This window comes from Penicillium digitatum, chromosome 6, assembly GCF_016767815.1.
Source record: "Penicillium digitatum chromosome 6, complete sequence".
NCBI classification, from domain to species: domain Eukaryota; kingdom Fungi; phylum Ascomycota; class Eurotiomycetes; order Eurotiales; family Aspergillaceae; genus Penicillium; species Penicillium digitatum.
The window spans coordinates 1323253-1343263 of NC_089389.1; the positions used below are offsets into that span (position 1 = coordinate 1323253).

Below are 20011 nucleotides of genomic sequence, written 5' to 3' on the forward strand. Positions count from 1 at the left end.
CCGACTGATCGACGCGATTAGATAACGTTTAAGATAGTGGGGCTATTCCACATTGGGGGCCTGAGGCTTCCAAGTTGTTCAGATGCTTTTTCTACTTGGCTTCCATGTCAATTCCTTTTTCCTTTTCTGTTATTCCACCCTATAATATTCATCGATTTTCTACTTTCAGTTTTATTTTCCTGCTTCTTTTGCTACTACAATTGAGACACTTAGCACTTCCAGGGTGGATTTCTTGACACCCCCACACACGTCTCATTGATTCTTCTCTTCTACCTTCTTTTCAAGCTTTTAACACAGTGACCCATCATCATGCCACGAAAGAAATTCTTGCAAGATCTTGCAGATGTGGCAGTTCCCGGCCGATTCTCCCGCATTTCTGAAATCAAAACTGGGGACTATGATGGATCAGTTTCCTTCACATTCGCAGCACCTGAGGCAGGCCTCACCCTTGATCTCCAGGCCATAGTATCAGGTAAGAAAACCTAATAGCCTATACTGATTTCTAAGGCTCTAATTTTCTTTAACGCTCAAACAGACTCTCACGATTATCCCAAGAACCATGGCTTTCTAGCCTTCTCGTCGTCCGAGGACTGTCCTAACACAGTCACCTCCTCCCTGGAAACCGCGGTATCCTGTTTCACAGGCCTCACAATTCATGACTTGTTGAGCAGAATTGAGAGCATTATCAACAACTCTATTGCTGATCCTGATTCGGCATCCAGTCACCCAGAAGACCCAGGCACTCAGGACTCCAACGACGATGAGTCGGCTACTAGTGACACCGAGCCTGACTGGGAGTCTGTGGGTGAAAACAGGATATTCACTTTCACTCAAAGCGAGACTGAATTACGAGAGAAGATTCGACGTGACCTCCGTGTGGTTAAGAACGCGGGATTCAAAGTGGGATACCTTGGGTTGAAATATGGCACCATCATCGTGTCAGTGTCTTGCCGCATTTCCAAACTTGGCATTCCCAAGGAAGCTATGAATGCATGGAGCGTCGAGCCCTCGGAGTATTTGGTTTTGCTGATTTGTTATCGACCGACCTACCTTGATCTCCAAACAATTATCGAGACAGCAGGTGATACGAAGAATCCACCTGTTCAGATGCATGTTGGTCTCTGTAATTCATACAAGCCATCCCTAGAGCACGCTATGGAAGTCATGGAGAGATCAAAGGATCCAAAAACGAAAGAGGAGAGTACAACTTCGGACAAAACAATGTGTGGTCATCTTCTCAAGCCACTGTTCATTGGAAAGTCGCTCAATTTACTTCTCGAAGAGCGACTAATTGGGATCATCAATCTTCGATTAAAACATGGGTTTTCATGGACAGGAGCCGAGCTTTTCTTCCAGACCAATCAAGGCAGAATTTACGTCGGCTCTGATATTTCTTCCGAAGAGCACTATCAATTGGACAGCTGGGCCACTTCGACGCCAGAAATCCTTATGGCGGACCATATGACTGAACTAGGTCGCAATGCCTCTAACATCTCCTTTCCAATCCTTGCTATGCAGTTTACTCTGCGGCATTTTATCAAGTGCACAGAATTCTGTCTGGTTTGTCACTGCAAGACTGGTGATACCTTTGAGTCACTGAAGCCCTATGTCTGCTCCAACGCTTTGTGTCTGTATCAATACATGGCGCTGGGCTTGGGCCCAAGCATTGAATATGAAATTTGTTCCCAACCCTTTGTCGTTGACTTGCTGGCCAGTCTGGCATACACAAGGGCTTCAGCGGGGCTCCTTGAAGACTTCCCGACTGGTCTTCGGCTGCGCGTACCAGAGAAATTGCTCCCTCAAAAAAAGCCAGATCTTACTACATACTACACTGGGCAATTTGATGCAGCCAACCTTGAAATTCAGTTGATCCAGCCGGCTCCAGTCAAAGCAGGTGATTGGATTGTTCTCATCATTACCATCCCAGAGGCAGCAGAATGGCACTGTCGCATTGAAAATATCGATGTGACCTCAAACCATATTTTCATCTCAATTCCGATTAGTTTAGGCCGTCAGTTGCAGCCAGAAGACCTGCAGGCTCCACCCCGGCAAGTAAAATTTGTTGTTTACGACACTAATCTGGACGATTTGGCACCTGTGCAAAAACAGCGGATGATTTCTTGTCTGTTGGGCATGCTCCCTAGCATTGAGGAAATGAAGACCTTCACTGAAAGCCATGGAAGGGGCAAGCTTCTTTCCTCGTGGAGAGACGTCATATCACCCGCTGGGTTGGACCTTTTGCGCTGGGTTGTTGCCTCAAATCGATCTTTCATCAAGCAAGATGACGATGAGCCTCGGCATAAGGTAGTTGGAATGAGTGGTTACATCCAATTTAGATTTGTCCAAGGTGCTGCCGACAAAGAGCGGCGCTTTATCAATGCGGTTCATTCCAATTCCTTGGCCCAGAATCCTGATCATCCTACAATATTTGCTTGGCATGGCAGCTCTGTGAATAATTGGCACAGCATTCTACGTGAGGGGTTTCATTTCAAGCAAATTACCCATGGCCGCGCCTGTGGTGATGGTGTTTACATGTCGAACCACTTCCATACCTCGTTGGGATACAGTGGTACACATATTGATCCCTCGTGGACCAACAGTCGATTGCGGATCATGACGGTGATTTCTCTCAATGAGGTCGTCAATGCTCCCCAGGATTTTGTGAGCCGTAGCCCACACTACGTCGTGCAACACTTGGATTGGATTCAACCAAGGTATCTTTTTATCAAGGCCCTAGATTCCAGCCTAGCAGGGGAAATGGCCAGATATGTGTACACAGGTACTAAAAAGACCCGGAAACCCCAGTCATCATCTAACAAACATGATGAGAGCCTCATATACAAACAAGATCAGCGCTACCTAGCTTTAGGCCCCAACGAAAGGCCTATCAAAATCCCCATCTCGATATTTAGCGGTCAGCGGGGGGAATTTCTTCGTGCTGCTAGAAAAACAGGGCTTGCAGGCCTTGCGCCGTCATCCAAGAGGCGCAAATTTTCCGTTGAAAATACTGAGCAACATGACAACGAAGACGAAGACGACAATGTTAGCATTGAGACGCGCATAGAGGATCTCAGTATTCTTTTATCCGACGACGAAATGTCTGAGAATCCTTCAAGTCCCAGCATGCAAGAAGGAACTGCCCCAGAACCTGGCCTCAAGACTGACTTCCGACCTGGAACCCTACAGGACAGTACTTTCCCTACACTTTCTTCGCCAAGGTTTGCGACAACCTCAGCCACAAAAGTCCTGCAGCAGCATCTTCAGGCTACCCTCAAAATCCAGGAACGAGTGCCACTCCACGAGCTCGGATGGTACGTCGACCCCAGCTTGATCACAACAGTCTACCAATGGGTCGTGGAGCTACACACGTTTGATCCCTCCCTCCCGCTAGCACAAGACCTCAAAGCCATCAACCAAAAAAGCGTCGTCATAGAGCTTCGCTTTCCCCCGCAATTTCCCATGGATCCACCTCTTGTACGGGTGATCCGCCCTCGTTTCCTTGAGTTTTCTGCTGGAGGCGGCGGTCACATTACCACTGGTGGCTCTATGTGTATGGAACTGCTGACCCACTCGGGCTGGCTACCGACGGCTTCGATCGAGAGTGTGTTGTTGCAGGTTCGCATGGCTATTACTAACACCGATCCAAGACCCGCGCGTCTGAATCTCAACGCACGTCACAGGGACTATTCAGTAGGCGAGGCGGTGGAAGCTTACAGAAGAGTTGCGTTGGTGCATGGATGGCAGGTCTCGAAGGATATCCAGGAACTTGCCTGGTGATTTTATTTCTTTTCTTTGAGGAATCGTTTGTACGGAGTTGATTTTGCTTTGAGCTGGTTTAATTAGTTCCTCCTTGCTGAACTTGTCATACTGTGAGATAACACTTGCCACTTTTTTCTCATCTCTTTATGCATGCCGTAGTTTGTGATTTTTGTACCTGGCATCTCTAAGATAAACGCCTATTGTAAAAAAAAGGGAAACGAAAGCATGGGTCAACGGAGTACATTCGAAGATATGGTTCCAATTCCAACTGAAGAATAAAAATATGTAGTCCTACAATAAGATGCACGACGATCACGATCCCAAAAAACCATACGCCTATTCACAAACACAAAAGCCTTACCCAAAAGGGCAGTAGACAAAACATTGTTATTCATTGTACATTAGTTGACTGGGAAAATTAAAACCTCCGTGGCTCATGTAGACTCAGACAAACCAGCCTGTGGGATCGTGTCTGGGAGCTGCTCGGGTTCGTTATTGGCTTGCTTAGCTTCCGTAGACCGAGAATCTTCTTGCAGCTCTGCTTCGGCAGCGACACTTTGATCAGGGACACTTGTTTTGGATGCTGCTTCTGTCCTTTCGTTTGCGGTGGGCCTTGGTTTTTCTAGTAGATTAGAATCTGTAGCAGCAGCTATGGTGGACTCCACAGGTGGTATTGCTTGAGGCAAGTCTGGGTTCGCGGAAGACTGGGCATCTACCCCTAGGCTTTGTTCCGGGGCCGGGGCATCTCCCATCTCAACATCTTTCGCTTCTTCTGGGTATAGACTGGGCCTGGAAGGTTCAGAGGGACTTTGTTGGTCCGGTTCAGTAGTTGTCGAGGGCTGTTCTTGTGTGCCAGGATGCGAGATGAACTCGCTTGGAATCTGTTTGGATTCCCAAGGCTCTGCCAAGACATCGTCCGATGCTGCAGTCCGCTCAATTTCTGAATGCCCACGTGCCACTGGGGTTTCTAGGGGGGATTCGCTGCTAGCAGGTGGCAGGGCAGTCGCATTTTCCTGCTGAATGGGAAGCGCAGGTTCTCCCTTTGGTGTAAGGTCAGCCATCGGCTCTATGACTTCCTCTTCTTGCGCCTTAGTATGTGGAATTTGAGCTTCGTTGGCTGCAGCTGAAAGCTCGGCAGGTTCACTTGGCGTCACAGCAGATCCGGCGGGATAAGTGGGAGGGTTGTCATACTCCGAAATGATCGGCTTCTCATTTGATTGGGTGACCTCAGCCTTCTCCGAAGGAACCTTGGAAGCCAGAGCGCCGAAATCCATCCCTGGGGTATTTTCAGGCTGATTTTGCTTCTCCTTTTCGATTGGTAGAGAAGTTTCCGGCGCAGGAGGCTGGTTTTCAGGAACGGCATCTGCCATGTCGACATCGGCTGACTGCTCGGCAGAAGTTTCGAATGAAGGCTGATCCGCGAACTCTGTGCCAGACAGAGGCTGGGGGGTATCAGGAGTCTTCGCGTCTATCATGGAATCGTCACCATCGTCGCTCTCATCACCTTCGTCGCCATCTTCATCGTCTTCATCTTGACCAGCCTGGTCGATTGACATGTGCGAAGCATCATGCTGGCCTTCTCTATTGACACCACCCTCCCCATTACCAGTAGTAAGGCCAACTCCGTGTACTGTCGCGGCATCAGCCCCTTCGCCAGGTGCAAACATGACCTTCTTCTTCCGGCCCTTTCCAATCCCTTTGCCCTTTCTTTTAGGTGGGGGTGGACGTCGCTTTGGAGGTGTCATAACAGCTGCTGATCCAGCCTCCGCAACAACAACACCCTCAGCATTGACAATACCGACCCCCTCGACAACCGTCCCAGGTGCGGGCGCTTCGGGCTTCACAGGGACTTGGCTCTGCTCGGCAATCGTCTGCAAGTCACCAGTGATCTCTCCTTCAATACGATGGCCCTCAGGCACCCACGCCTCGTAGACGGAGATGTTGCCTGTTTCAGGATCAACTTTCTTGAATTTCGTCCTCCTCATGGGCCCAGAAGCCGACCCATCCGTACCAGCAGTGGCACCATAAAGTGATGAAAGACCAGGACGTCTCTTTGCCAGAAACTCAACCTCTGCAGGCTCGAGGTGTTTGGGAAGCGTCATCCATTTGCGAGTTGTGAAGCTCCGGTCGGCCATCTGAGATGAAGATGACGGGTCCTCCGCATCTGCCACGCTTTTATCCTCATCATCAGCTGGTCGACTGCCCTGGCGAATATGGATACATCCGGCACGGGCTGCTCGAAGGAGTGCACGACTGATTGGCGGCAAGAGCTGGCTATCTCTTGGCATTGGGAGCTCTGGTAGCGTTGGACCTCCGCCTGGGCCTTGAATGCTGAATTCCGAGTCATCAGGTTTGGGCGCTTGAGAGAAGGTGTGCTGCTGTCGGGACCAGCGACGCACTGGCAATCCCTCAAAGACATCGTGGTCAATTTGGCCGGTGCGGGTACGGTTTGGGGCACCGTCGAGGTGTCGCCCTGAGCGCGAGGCTCTGAACTGTGATGACTTTTAGCCAGCTCATTCGGGCATTTTAAGATCTAGAATATCTAGAATGACCATGTGCCAAGGGCAACCAAGTCGGGACCAGATAAGATAGATCACTACGGGGGCAAGTTGAAACGTACCGTGGAAGGCATGGCAGATGCCTCTATAATAATTCAAAGACAAGTGCGCACAACCAGGAAGCTTGTAATGTCCTTGCGGGGACCACCCGGGGTGAATTCTTTAGCGGGACGTGGTGGAGTGGGTGATGGTAGCGGACCAGTGCAACTCCGTCGCGTTGCGATGCTCCAAGACCGCAAAGATACATCACGTGATCCATCCTTCTGGAACATCTGTGCAACATCTTGCTATGGCAGCCATCTATGTTGTGACAGTATCCCTTAACTTATATCCCTTAGCAGACAGAAAGAAATGCAGTTCGATTAATCAAAATCTGCACTGTGATCCAAGAATGGAATGGAGTGTTTCTGGAGCTTGATAAAGATAGCTATAGCTGCAGCTGTATCGCTGGGTGTATAAATACAAAGATTGAGCAGGTATTTAATTATTCCACCATTGAAAATTTATTGAAACAAACAAAACGGGGTGGTTACAGGTTTCCATTCGATCCTCAAGAATTAATCCCAACTACTATATGTTAGCGTATGCGAAAGAGGTGTGCATGGAGTTTCAATTCAACAACTTACCCAGTGTCCTTCTGGCGAACAATGCCTCCATGGTTCCCGGTTTCCTTTCCCTTCAAACCAAATCAACATGAGTTTGTATCCTGGAGCAAGGCCCTAGACCAAGGGAGGACTTACAGTCTTCTGGCCTTCCACCACCAACTTATCCAACTGATAGAACTGGCTGATGATCGTTTGTCTCTGTAGTTATGTCAGTATAATTACCCACCACGGTTGAGTTTAGTGAGTCATAGGACAATTTTGGAAGGTGGGACTCGTCGACTTTCGGTACACGAGGTTTTTGATGGATCTCCCACATCTGCCACCGATCGAGTTTCACCCTCCAAAAGCCCTGTAATACCACTAACCTTCAGCAAGCGCAAGCTTTGAAGTCCCTCCTGGATCAGTTCCTGTATCCGGCGTTCTTCTGTAGTGTTTTGGTGCTTGCGGAATGAGTCTCTTGTCTTCCGACGAGCGTATTCACGGAAGTTATAGTTGGAAAATTGTCCAGAATAGCGCAGAAGGGAGCGGAACTAATTAAAAAAAAAGAAAAGCACACATTAGTTTGGTTTATTAATAAAATTAAACGCACGAGGATGAAGCGCATATAGAGCCAAGAAGACATACCAAAGATCGTGCCTGGAAGGCAGTCTCACGATGCAAGGACGTGACAGACATGATAGTCGAGGTTATGATAATAGTGTTGAGAGGATTCAGACGGTTGTAAGGGTCAAAGACGGAAGATGAGAAGTGCGAGACGCCAGCTTGGCCAACCCCAGGTTATCACTGAAGCCTTAGTCGCGTGGTCGACACGGCGCTACTGTGGCAAATAGTTGTCCTGAGAACCGCTGAGTCAGTACGCTGGTTCGTGTTGTAATGATCGAGAGCCAAAAATGCAGTTCACATACGTCGGGCCAAGTGAGTCGTATCAAAAGCGCAATCGGAGGTGGCGGTTCAATCTTCCAAGACCAAAGATCCGGGGAGATCAAATCACACAGGAATCGATGGGTTTGATCTCTTGTAGCACAATCTCTTGCAACGAAAGAGATACAGTGGGTTGAAGAATGCGAGAGATTAAAAGAAGCGCAGAGGTGGGAAATTCTTTTGCGTTCGGAGACGAATGACGGAGTTACCGGGGCCGAGCTTCTTTTGCTCCACGTTTCTTTTGTATCTCAAGCGTGTGGATTTTTTTCTTAAGATTCAAGTTCACAATTCATCTTTGCAGATCTTTGCATTGCACATCTGATTCCTGGATTCTTTTGATCTTTCCCTCCATGACTCAAATACCCACGCCACCAGCATCGCGACCGGGCTCAGAGACACCTGAAGTGAAGGTGAAACCGGAAGCTTTAGATTCGGTCCAATGTTTGGATGCACTTCTTGAGAAATACTTGCACCTGCTTGATCGGCAGCAGAAACTACATGCAAACCTGGCAGAACAGCTGTCGTCGGTATGGCTTTCTTAATCATGGACCATGAAGTATGCTGAGACAAAGTAGGGGTTTTTCTCTCTCGCCCAGGCCAATTTCTCCAGTCCTCCTGGCCGTCGTTATGGTCCTGATTATTATGATGGACGCATGAAAGCAATGAGGAAGATGTAACTTCACACGCTGTTAATTGAATATTGACGCTTGTTAACACCGAGATTGACAGATCAATCCAATTCGAACGAAACACGGAGGAATCCACAAACGATCCGCAAGAAAAAGAGGATATCACTGCTCTACCTGGCTCTGAATTCACATTCTCCATCAATACCATACCCACTTATCGACCAGAGAAAGCTGATGAGAACAATGAAACCAAGGCTTCTTCTCCGGTCCTAGGTGGACATGTTGAGGCCTCCGGGGAAACTAGCCCGGCCGAGACGGCTAGCTCGAAGCCTTCAGATGAAGCAGAACCCGAAACCATCCTTGTCGAAAAATCAAAGCCCGTCTCCAAAAAGTTCCGCTCTGCCGATCCAATTCACTGGTATGGAATATTGGTCCCCCAGTCGCTACGTAGGGCGCAAGATTCCTTCGCAAATGCGATAGAAAATCAGGTGCCGGATTTGGCTAGTACAACAGTCGAAATGCGAGCCCTAGAACAGAAGATTAGCCGCGCACGGGCTCAGCTGGGAAATTGAATCCTCCGACGCGACCTGTAGTCATTCGTGACCTTGTCCAACATTGCACGGTTGATTAGCCGTCGTGAGATCACGTTGACGTTGACAAATCACACAGAGCGTTCTATTCCTGAGATGCCGAGAAGATTACGTGACCGGATGTGTTTTAAAACTGGGAATCGGAATCGCCTCTAAGAAGTGGACTAGCAAAACAATCTACGAAATATCTCCTCACGATCCACAAACCGTTCATGTGGCGTCAGGGCCCAGACGTTGGCTGTGGATGTGTAGAGACCCGAGAGCGGAGAAGTATTCAATGTTGCTATAATTGTACGGAGTGCACCTGAAGATTTTAAAAGGGGGAATATGGCTAGTACCAAGTAGGTTTAAAAAATGTTTCAGTGCAAAGCCCTATACTCCGTATTCCGTCCTCGGGATGGGATAGGCGTTTTTAGCAAAAATTCTTAAAGATTTGATTGTTCCTACTCTGCATAAATCTTTCATGTCCAACATAAGTACAGCATACAATATGCAATGTATGAGTTTCGTGAACGTGTTTAACCAAGTCAAGTTTCAAATTGCTAAAAAAGGGAGTCTTCAACATGAGACGTTAGCGGAACTAACTCCAACCCCACTGATATAGTCGACGTATGATTCGCCTACGGAGCAATTTGGGGTCTCATGATGAGGCCCGACCTTTCCCTTTTCCCCTTTCTTTTTTCAGGTACGGAGTACCATATTGAAAAGCTGTATAATGTTGGACGGATTAGATCCAAGAGTCTTTAAAAAGAGATTTCTATGTATACTGTATTCCGTACAGAGGAGCCGGAGATATAAAAGGGCACGTACGGAGTACTCTTGGACTAAAATGAAATGCAAGGAAATGCAAGGAAATGAAGAGTTCGGGATGTTTAACATTAATGGACTCCGTACGGAGCACATCCCGTTTAAGAGGTGGGTAAGTATCCAAGTTAGGAACCACGTGGGGTGTCATGTTCAATGCCTTTTTTTTTCTCTCCTTTTTCTCAACTTCCAAAGGGCTCGAGGCTCTCTCCCCCTTTTGATTTTGTACTATCCAGGCCTGTCAAAGATTGGGGGTTAACCCCTCTAGCCTTGAACGCCAGTTTGATACTAGCGGTTCATTCCTCTCATTTTTTTTTTCTTTTCCAATCCCCTTCTTGAACGGTAGGTCTTGCTCAAGGCAATTCCATGACCACTTGGATAGAGCTAGTTCTAACTATTCTATACAGTGGCATTGAATGCCCTTCCATTCTTTTGCCGTCTTGATCCAGTAAATCTTGCTTTTCTAGTTCGTGTTCATTGCCTTATCCGCTTCCTACAATCCTGTAGACACTTGCTCAGTGGCCAGACGCCGTTTCTCTGGTCTCAGTCTGGTCGGTTTCTTTTCATTCATTTCCAACTCGACCAAGATATCGAGCAGTCGTTCATTTCCAGTCCTCTATATCCGGGAAAGAAATCTCCCCTTCAGACCGCAATTCCACCGCGCCACATATGATACCCGGCGAGCCCTAACTTCTCGCAAACCACACAAGAGCATCCACTCCAACATTCGTTTTAACCTGACTTCATTCGACAATACGAACTTGCAATGAGCACAGAAGCACCACGTTCTGGGCCTTCTGGGGAACCTAGCAGGAAAGGTTCCGCCAAGAGTGCCAAACAAATACCGGATGCCGGCGTGAGTCCAGAACAAGCCGCGCCACCCCAGCAGATGAGACAGCCTCTGGTCCCCAGGAATGTCTCCAATCAAACAAACTGGCCTCTTCCTGATTCGGGTCTCCCATCGCATCCGATCAATCAACATCCTAGGTACAAAGTTCCCCGTGGTCCTCTGCCCCAGGGACCACTTCATCCCAGTGAAGTTCCTTCGCCATCCATTTCCTCCGGACAGAATGGCCCAGTCTTAGAAAAGAGCTCGACTCCGAGCCAAAGACCTCCCCACTCCTTCTCACAACTCCAGCCGCCTCCGCTAGCACAGTTGCGCCAGCCGACAAATGACACCGATGCCAGCCCCACCAGCACAAGCGACAAGACTCCTCGAATATCGATTGAAGCAGTTGATTTGCCCCAACAATCTGTAACTTCGTCAATGCCCTCTGTTCACGATGCGCCCCGATTTCCCCCTACTTTCCTGCAGCCCGAGTCCAGTCCATCTCAGGATGATCCCAGGCACCAAGCGGCAGGTCTTGTCGTACCGCTCAATGCGCGACGGCCTGGCTTGGATCCTCAATCATCTATTCCAACTATCACAGAAGAGTTCGCCGATTCTCGCTTTACAAAATGCTCTGTCGCGTCGAGCCGAGCCATCCCCTTGAGCTGGGGATCCGATCCCGCCGAATCTGAGATTCGAGGAGAATATCTCGACATAGATTCAGACGATGGCCAGCTCTCACCAGGCTTCCAAGACGATGAAGTGAGGCTTGTGCGAAATGCCAGTGTTGGAAAGCGAGCAAAACCGACCATGCGTACAATCCTCAGGTCTAACCCTGTTTCTATTGTAGACGTGCCAACCCCCACCCAGGAGGAATCCGCCAAGGACACAGTAGTACGGTCTATCGGGATGGGAGCTGTTGCAAGCCAGGTGCCCCATATAACAACAAGCCATCCACGAGATTCATTTTCCACAACATCGAGTGAATCGCTATGCGGCCTGGACCCAGAAAAGCCACCCTTAGCCCCGCATGATGATCCGCCCTCCGACGCACGGCTCGAAAAAGAGCTCGAGGCCTTCGAATTACTAGGTCACGCTGCACCAGCAATGAGCGACAAAAGACCTGGCGGTCACAAGCCCCCTGCTTTGAATTTGCATGCGTTGCGGGATGCAGAGGCCCGGGGGAGCCTTTCCAGCCTATCTGATTTGATTCGGAGGGCGACAAAGCTCGCATCGAATCTGGATCACGGGAGAACCGCCAGCAAAACTACTTTGGCTGGTGGCGAGGGGGCAGGATTTAAGGGTGGGTTGGGTGAGTCCTTCGGATCCAGATCACCACAAGAGATGCAAAGAAAAAGTACTGACTGCTGTGTGCTTAGGACACCGACCACAAAACTCCGGCTCTCTATCAGATATGCTCGCCTCCTTCCCTCCTCCGGGGTTGGCAACACCCAAAAATCGCGGATCAGGCACATCATGGCCTTCCTTTGGGCACTCTAACCTGCGTAATGTTGAGCAAGTTCACTCCCATGAGGACGACCCAAATCTTTCTCACCCCCGGGCGCTGTGCTGCGGAATGCCTCGGAAGGTCTTCGTGATCATCTGCATCGTTATTTTCATCATCGTCGTTCTTGCGGTCCTTCTCCCCGTGTTCCTTGTCGCCGTGCCCCGCGAGGCCTCGTCCTGTGCTGAAAAGAACCCATGCGCAAATGGAGGTGTGAGCGTCTCAGCCGGTCCCCAATGCTCGTGTATTTGTACGAACGGCTATACCGGTTCACAGTGCACAACTGCGAGTGATGGTAGCTGCACCACTTCCCTGATAAGCAACGGAGCGAATGCGACCATGGGCAGTGCACTCCCCACTCTGTTCGAGGAATCCAAGAAGAAGTTCGATATCACCCTTGACTCGGTCACAATCATGGCTCTCTTCAGCATAAACAACGTCTCCTGCAAGGCCGAAAATGCGCTCGTGACTTTCGGCGAAGTGACTAGTGATGATACAAGCAAGACCCGCCGATCTGTCCACTTGATAGACGACTCGACTCCATCCGTATCAAACGACCCAACTCCAGTCCTGGCTGACCGCTCTGAGGCCACTATGAACGGTATCCTGTACGATGACACGGAATCGAGCAAGTCCGCAACGACTATGCCGACACCCATTCAAACCGGGTCAGGAACGACTGCCACCGCTACTAAGATTAGCGTGCAATCTACTGCCATGAAGCCAAGTGAGTCCGTGCCCACTGTCCCCAGCGTTCCAGGCAATGTTGTTGGGTTTTCTCGGGTTGCGGTGCTGTACATTCTTCAGAAGACAGGCTCGCTTGAAACGGCTCTGGCTTCAGAGGTGGACATCCAAGAATACCTTGTCTATTCCTATGCGAACACGACTCAGCCGGCCATGATGGTAGGGGAGTTCGATGTGGATTTTGAAAACTTGACCATCACGCTTCCCAATAGCACGGTGCATGCGCAGTGAAGATATGTAGGAGAAGATGTTTATTGATGTATATAGGGTTGTCATTGGTCTGGAGTTCATTTAATCATGTACATTGTGTTATCAGCGTCTTCAATGTACACAACATCGAGGCCCATTCTAGCCGATGAAATTCCCGGACTTCCGGGGATTCAGATCACCCGGGTGATCTTGCCCGTTGGAGAAATGTTGGAAATGCAAAATGTCGTGATACCGCGCGGAGGTGACGTGCTCTATCACGTGATATCAGCCTCCTCCCGATGTGGCTCGGACGCTTTTAGATCGGCCTATGTGGAAGGGCTCGATGAAGTACAACGTCCTATGGACTCTAGTGTGTGTACGATTTGATCGTTGTGCGAAGGGTCTCTCTGATGATCTCAATCAAAGGGATCGTCTTACTTTCCCTGAAACTGTGGAACTTGAGCGCTCCATACAATGTTGTCGTCCCATACTTCCATGGGAGGTTCGGAGATCCTGGAGATCCTGGAGATCCTAGCACTATAGAGGCTCCTACTCCTGAAGTTGAATAGACCTGCAAAGTAATGATTTAAATAAGAACCATTTCGAAGATTCCCAAAGGACAATAAGAGGGACACTGTACCCCGAGGAAGTCGACCAGTCAAGACTTCCACCGGTCTCCACTTGTTGACGACTTCTGTTGGACGTGGATGGTGCAATCCTCACCCCCCTCCTACAGGAAATTTCTTGATAAGCGTAGCTTTCCCTCTTTTTTTTCGTTCTTCATTTCTCTTCTTGATTTTCTCATTTTTTGGGTTCTTTTCATACTCACAATGGCTAACGCCCCTCACGGTGGTGTTCTTAAGGACCTTCTCGCCCGCGATGCTCCCCGCCAGGTTGAGCTCGCCGCTGAGGCCGAGACTCTCCCCGCGGTGACGCTCACTGAGCGCCAGTTGTGTGATCTCGAGCTGATCATGAATGGAGGTTTCTCTCCTCTCGAGGGTAAGTACAATTGTTTCTGTTGAGACTCAAATATTCTTTTTTTTTTTTTTTTTTTTGGATGGGACATGCGCATCGAGGGGGCAATCACTTACCTTCATGCAGGTTTCATGAACCAGGCAGACTACGACCGGTATGTGTGACACGAATGATCCTCTTCGAATTGAGAAATCCCTCATTCTGCACGAAAATTCAAACCGGCTGACAATGTGCATAGTGTCTGTGAGGAAAACCGCCTTGCCGATGGCAATGTGTTCTCCATGCCCATTACCCTCGACGCTAGCCAAAAGGTGATCGATGAGAAGAAGCTCCAAGCCGGTACTCGTATCACTCTGCGTGATTTCCGTGACGACCGTAACTTGGCTATTCTTACCATCGATGATATTTACCGTCCCGACAAGTGAGTTTTTCTCTTTCTCTCCATGTCATGTTCCCATCCGGTGGCACTGTTATTTTTTGGGGGGGGTTGAATTTTTGTATCCTCGTAAATCTCGTTTTCATATTCATCATGGACGTTTGATGTCACATACTTCGAATCCTTACCCCAATGACTGGGATGTGGCTCGTGCTATAGTGGGGCTCGCTGACGTGGTTTTCCCCAAATTTAGGACGAGAGAGGCTAAGCTTGTGTTCGGCGGTGACCCAGAGCACCCGGCTATCGTGTACTTGAACAACTCCGTCCAGGAGTTCTACATTGGTGGCAAGATCGAGGCCGTCAACAAGCTCAATCACTACGACTATGTCGCCCTCCGCTGTATGTTGAATTTCCCCCATTCGCTCTTTGAATCTGGCTAAAAATATCCTCCACAGACACCCCCGCAGAGTTGCGCGTCCACTTCGACAAGCTGGGCTGGTCCCGTGTCGTCGCCTTCCAGACTCGTAACCCCATGCACCGTGCCCATCGTGAGCTGACTGTCCGCGCGGCCCGTTCCCGCCAAGCCAATGTCCTGATTCACCCCGTCGTCGGTCTCACCAAGCCCGGTGACATCGACCACTTCACCCGTGTTCGCGCATACGAGGCCCTCCTTCCCCGCTACCCCAACGGCATGGCCGTCCTCGGTCTCCTCGGTCTGGCCATGCGCATGGGTGGTCCCCGTGAGGCCATCTGGCACGCCATCATCCGCAAGAACCACGGTGCCACCCACTTCATTGTCGGTCGTGACCATGCCGGTCCTGGTTCCAACTCCAAGGGCGAGGACTTCTACGGCCCTTACGATGCTCAGCACGCCGTCGAGAAGTACAAGGATGAGCTCGGCATCGAGGTCGTCGAATTCCAAATGGTTACCTACCTCCCTGACACCGATGAGTACCGCCCCGTTGACCAAGTCCCCGCTGGCGTCAAGACCCTCAACATCTCCGGTACCGAGCTCCGCCGCCGCCTGCGCTCCGGTGCCCACATTCCCGAGTGGTTCTCCTACCCGGAGGTTGTCAAGATTCTGCGCGAGTCCAACCCCCCTCGCGCCAGCCAGGGCTTCACCATCTTCCTGACTGGTTACATGAACTCCGGCAAGGATGCCATCGCCCGTGCTTTGCAGGTAACTTTGAACCAGCAGGGTGGTCGCTCCGTCTCCCTGTTGCTGGGTGATACCGTCCGCCACGAGCTCTCTTCCGAGCTTGGTTTCACCCGCGAGGACCGCCACACCCACATCCAGCGCATTGCCTTCGTTGCCACCGAACTTACCCGTGCCGGTGCCGCCGTTATTGCCGCCCCCATTGCTCCCTACGAGGAGTCCCGCAAGTTCGCTCGCGACGCCGTCTCCCAGGCTGGCTCCTTCTTCTTGGTACACGTCGCCACTCCCCTCGAGCACTGCGAGAAGTCCGATAAGCGCGGCATCTACGCTGCTGCTCGTCGTGGTGAGATCAAGGGCTTCACTGGTGTCGATGATCCTTACGAGGCTCCTGAGAAGGCTGATCTTGTTGTCGACTTCTCCAAGCAGAGTGTGCGCAGCATTGTGCACGAGATCATTCTTATTCTGGAGAGCCAGGGTTTCTTGGAGCGTCAGTAAAAAAAAAATTCTTCAGGGTTGCGTGAGGCTTGTTGGAGTCGATTGTATGTTTTGCTGCACATGAAGTAGTGTGCTGGCTTTCAAATCGTGGGCTTTTGTTTCTTTCTTTTTTTTTTTAAGGATTCCCCAGGCTTAGATGGTTCAATTCACCAATAGATTCGGTTTAATGGTCTAAACTTCTACGCTATAAACAATGTATGACCCAAGAGAGATGATCAGGACCAAGAGGGTGATCAAGACCTCGACAAAGATGTTTTGAATGGGATTCGAACGGGGTACTCAGCTTGAACCAAGTCGTGCAATCGATCCGTGAAGATCCCACAACAGGCTTGATTTGGACGACCTCCCGGCGCTATTCAATGTCAAGGAAAATCCGTCCCAATCAGACCTTCGAACCCACTCAAGAGCAAAGCGATTGTTATAACGGCTTCGATATCCAGGATTAGGCCGCAGACAACTCGCGAGGCTGGCTTGGATTCGAGTCATTACCACCCGCTCATAGAAGGAAAACACACAAAATGCACAGGCGACGCGCTGATACAACCCAAGATAACAAAATCACCACTTCGAAACGTAATTTCAATCTGATTCTCTATATAGATTGATGCCGTCTGTGGTACCCTACATCGCGCATTCTCGGGGTCGAACACCAGAGCAGGGCCAGGCCCTGCTCTGCAATTTCTTAGCAAACCCGTTCCTGGGGACAGATCAATTCAATCTTGCCGAGTTGCCGCATCTCCCAATGATGTAGGTAGGCTTCACCATCTGCTCCATGACTCTACTAGAGACTAGAAATTCCAGGGATAACCATGCTGAGTTTTGAGGCATCTACCCTGGCTATAGATATCAGAGCAATCTCACACTTTCATAACCATGACGCATAAACCAAACTCAAGGAATCATGAATCCACAGTGAAGAGTAAAATGCAGGGGAAAAGAGAGGAAAAGGGATAAGAAAAACAACCGCCAAGAGGAACACACGATGTCGTACAAGGGGGGTAAATTTGCAAAAGGGATTTTTAGCCAAAGTTGAAAAGTATAGAAGATTACCGAGGGGAAAATATAATCAAGTAGAAGAGAAAGAAAAAGTCCATTGGCAAGTCTCGAGGTGTGTCGAGGTCAATAGAAAACAAGAATTTAAAGACTACCCGGCCGTTGACAGATCTGGGATTGCCAGCAAAAGATATGTTGCGGAAATGAATAGGTTATCCCGAGTCCAGACACACCAAGACGACGTACCGACTGTAGTTTGACCAGTCGTAAATCAATTCTTTGTTCCCTTGACAGACTTCAAAACACGCTGAGCCGCACTCTTGACTCCCTTGCCAAAGCTCCCTTTGGCAGTGCTTTTAGCCTTGGGGGCAGGCTTGCGGGGAGAAGCCCCGGAGCCTTTGGAAGCAGCAGCGAGAATTAGCTTCTTGGTCTCAGCAGAAGGTCGCTTGAGCTGGGATGTTGTCTTCTTGGGGGAAGCTGGGGATTGCTTGGCCACCTTGTTAGATCGGGGAGCACGGACAGTGGCCTTGATCCGGCCTGTGGCTTTAACAGTTGGTAACTTGACGTTGGTCTTCGATTTGACAGCAGTGGTGGTTGTGCCCTTTGCTGTTGTCTTGGTCGTCTTCTTCCCACGAACGGTAGCCACAGCCTTTTTCACGCTGGCCTTGACCTTGGACTTGGAAATCTTGCGCTTTTTGCTTTGAGAATCGTCACTTTCGGGTTCTTCTGAGACCTTTCGCTTTTTTCCGATGACTGTTTTTGTAGTTGCCTTCTTCATGCTTTCCTCGGCCTTTCGTTTCTCAAGTTCTTTGGCACGTTGCTGCTTATCCTTCAGCCGTGGGCCAAGGAAGCCTCGACAGTTCGCTGATCCACAGCGGCATTGTTGAACATTCTTGTTAGAGTAAGGACTGATAGCATCAGTACATGGCCAAGTGGCTTGCGTTGCGTGTAACACTCACTCAAAGTTGTAATCGTAGCTCAACTCCTCTCCTGTCGAGATTCCTCGATCTCCAGCGAAGAGTGCCATGCGTGGCTTGCCAGCAACAGTCCACTTCTCCATACGGCAGTTTGGCTCACAGGCATGGTTAACAAAGCGAGCAATAGACCCGCGAGTAGCATCAATGATCATGTTTTGGTCAAAATACATGAGATAGTAGCACTGGTTGGTGATGTCAATAAAAAAGTAAAAGCACTTAGAGAAAGGGGCATTTTACCTCATTGTTTTTGTATACTGTTCTCATCCTCTTCTCGCACTCTAGCTGGGTGAGGATCTCGCCGGTGTATTCCACAATAATCTGGTTGGGATCGAAGGATCGATTGCTGCGGACGCCATACCCACGATCTGCTGTCTTGATGACTTCGACTCCAATGTTATATTTGCCCCCGGCCTTGGTTCGGTGCTTAAGGCCCTCGAAGTTTCGGTTACCACACTCGGGACCCAGCCTGCAGTTACCGTTGTCACATTCGTAAAACATATAGCGGTTCTGGCAGTTCTCATCACAGCCAGTGTCTTCAGTACACATACAAGTAGAAAGCTCGAGTTTTTTGTTCGCTTTCCAAAAGCTTCCCGCGTCACCAACAAAAACATCTAGACTGTCTGTTAGCCCTCACTTTGTGATGTGAGTTACTCGAAATGCCACTCACTCTTGTTAGTCTTGCGCCACTCATCAGGCTTAGGCTGACCAGGTGGTAGTGGCGAGAAGATATCAAACGGCAGCTGGTAGTCCCGTCCAGTCTTCAAAAGGCGAGCACCCTTGAACATCGGCATAGGAAGGATGGTGCGATGCATGGGACCTGTTCCAGTCTTCTTCGAATTCTTACTCCGACGTTGCTTTGGAGGCGAGTCCGAGGGTTCCTGTCCTGTATAGAGGCCATGCGACAGCCATATCTTGCGCCTAGGTCGCGGTGAAGCAGGCACAGCCGGCTCATCTGGTTCGGAACCCTGATCTTGGAGCTTGGACAAGTCGCTCTCAGATACTCGACGTTTCTTCGATGCAGGCTCGTTGGCTGTCGAAAGGTCCTTCGACGGGGTAATATTGCGAGGGCGAAGACTAGAACGTCGACCAAGGTCCTTGTCCCCTAGGCCCCTCGTGCGCTTTCCCAATATACTACTGGCCCGGTCAACCAGATCCGATGCCCTATCCATCAGACTGAAGCGACCTGACCGTCGTAAAGATTTGCGAGGAGAGATTCGTGATGGGACCGGTTCAGCCTTGGCCGTTCCTTTGTCTTCGGTCAATGCCTTCCCCACACGCGTTCGTAGAGTCCGCTGTTGAAGCTTCATATTTATATCCTCGGATTGCAAGTCCTGGGAAGACTTTGAGACTGGTGTATCGGGGGCCACAGTGCCGTTGGCCGCGGTATTATCGTCGGCTGGAGTTCCGCTCCACAAGGAAGATTCCATCACTGCAATACTGTGACGTAGGGAAGAGTGCGATCGTTTCGCTTTGGCAAGGCTTTCGACGTAGGCCTCGCTAGATGAGGCCGCGGGTCCCTCGTTCTCGTGTGTGTCCTCTAGTGGCTCACCGGGCCGCAATGATGCGCGTACAACCCGTGTTGACCTTCGCCGTCCCGTGGGTTTTTCGTCGGTCAGCGCGTTCTCGTTGTTGCTTGAGGTCTCTGAGCGGCTGTTTTCAGGCGTCAAAAGTTGTTCTGGCACGTCGAGGCTCATGTTGTCATCGGTAGGCTCGTGAGCCTGGACGTCGGGAGCCGCGGACGCGATGGATCGGGACGTTCGTGGCGCCATTTTCAAGAGAATGAGATAACAAGAAGGACAATTCCACCTGGAACTGCCCTTTCTCAGTCAATGTAGAACAACTCACACGTGTGGTCGGGCTGTATGGGGAATATCAGGGGAATGTGTCGGATCGAAGAGGATCAGCTT

At 49.9% G+C, this 20011-nt stretch overlaps 8 protein-coding genes across 8 annotated transcripts; 5 read left to right on the top strand and 3 right to left on the bottom strand.

Moving 5' to 3' along the window:
* Positions 1-309: 309 nt before the first annotated feature.
* Pdw03_5486 (Ubiquitin conjugating enzyme, putative) lies at positions 310-3777 on the top strand (the record flags this gene model as incomplete). The annotated part of the gene is made up of 2 exons (XM_014683343.1): positions 310-472; positions 536-3777. 2 exons carry the CDS (start codon positions 310-312, stop codon positions 3775-3777), a joined length of 3405 nt encoding a protein of 1134 aa, XP_014538829.1.
* Positions 3778-4193: 416 nt separating this feature from the next.
* Positions 4194-6391, bottom strand: Pdw03_5487 (LYR family protein; the record flags this gene model as incomplete). Its single annotated transcript, XM_066101070.1, has 2 exons — positions 4194-6251; positions 6380-6391. The coding sequence occupies 2 exons, from the start codon at positions 6389-6391 to the stop codon at positions 4194-4196; spliced, it is 2070 nt and encodes a 689-aa protein (XP_065958010.1).
* A 483-nt stretch (positions 6392-6874) lies between these two features.
* On the bottom strand, positions 6875-7597 carry Pdw03_5488 (Complex 1 LYR protein; the record flags this gene model as incomplete). Its single annotated transcript, XM_066101071.1, has 5 exons — positions 6875-6884; positions 6944-6993; positions 7058-7120; positions 7288-7452; positions 7547-7597. 5 exons carry the CDS (start codon positions 7595-7597, stop codon positions 6875-6877), a joined length of 339 nt encoding a protein of 112 aa, XP_065958011.1.
* Positions 7598-8193: 596 nt separating this feature from the next.
* On the top strand, positions 8194-9044 carry Pdw03_5489 (coiled-coil domain-containing protein 115; the record flags this gene model as incomplete). The annotated part of the gene is made up of 3 exons (XM_014683341.1): positions 8194-8370; positions 8419-8516; positions 8573-9044. 3 exons carry the CDS (start codon positions 8194-8196, stop codon positions 9042-9044), a joined length of 747 nt encoding a protein of 248 aa, XP_014538827.1.
* Positions 9045-9943: 899 nt separating this feature from the next.
* Positions 9944-10539, top strand: Pdw03_5490 (uncharacterized protein; the record flags this gene model as incomplete). The annotated part of the gene is made up of 4 exons (XM_066101072.1): positions 9944-9981; positions 10135-10208; positions 10274-10332; positions 10393-10539. The coding sequence occupies 4 exons, from the start codon at positions 9944-9946 to the stop codon at positions 10537-10539; spliced, it is 318 nt and encodes a 105-aa protein (XP_065958012.1).
* Positions 10540-10632: 93 nt separating this feature from the next.
* On the top strand, positions 10633-13174 carry Pdw03_5491 (EGF-like, type 3; the record flags this gene model as incomplete). Its single annotated transcript, XM_066101073.1, has 4 exons — positions 10633-11489; positions 11546-11589; positions 11657-12007; positions 12075-13174. 4 exons carry the CDS (start codon positions 10633-10635, stop codon positions 13172-13174), a joined length of 2352 nt encoding a protein of 783 aa, XP_065958013.1.
* Positions 13175-13962: 788 nt separating this feature from the next.
* Positions 13963-16134, top strand: Pdw03_5492 (Sulfate adenylyltransferase; the record flags this gene model as incomplete). The annotated part of the gene is made up of 5 exons (XM_014683339.1): positions 13963-14131; positions 14234-14261; positions 14346-14528; positions 14737-14882; positions 14939-16134. 5 exons carry the CDS (start codon positions 13963-13965, stop codon positions 16132-16134), a joined length of 1722 nt encoding a protein of 573 aa, XP_014538825.1.
* A 1264-nt stretch (positions 16135-17398) lies between these two features.
* Pdw03_5493 (Histone-lysine N-methyltransferase (Ash1), putative) lies at positions 17399-19873 on the bottom strand (the record flags this gene model as incomplete). Its single annotated transcript, XM_014683338.1, has 4 exons — positions 17399-18035; positions 18087-18286; positions 18342-18715; positions 18772-19873. The coding sequence occupies 4 exons, from the start codon at positions 19871-19873 to the stop codon at positions 17399-17401; spliced, it is 2313 nt and encodes a 770-aa protein (XP_014538824.1).
* Between the last annotated feature and the right edge of the window lie 138 nt (positions 19874-20011).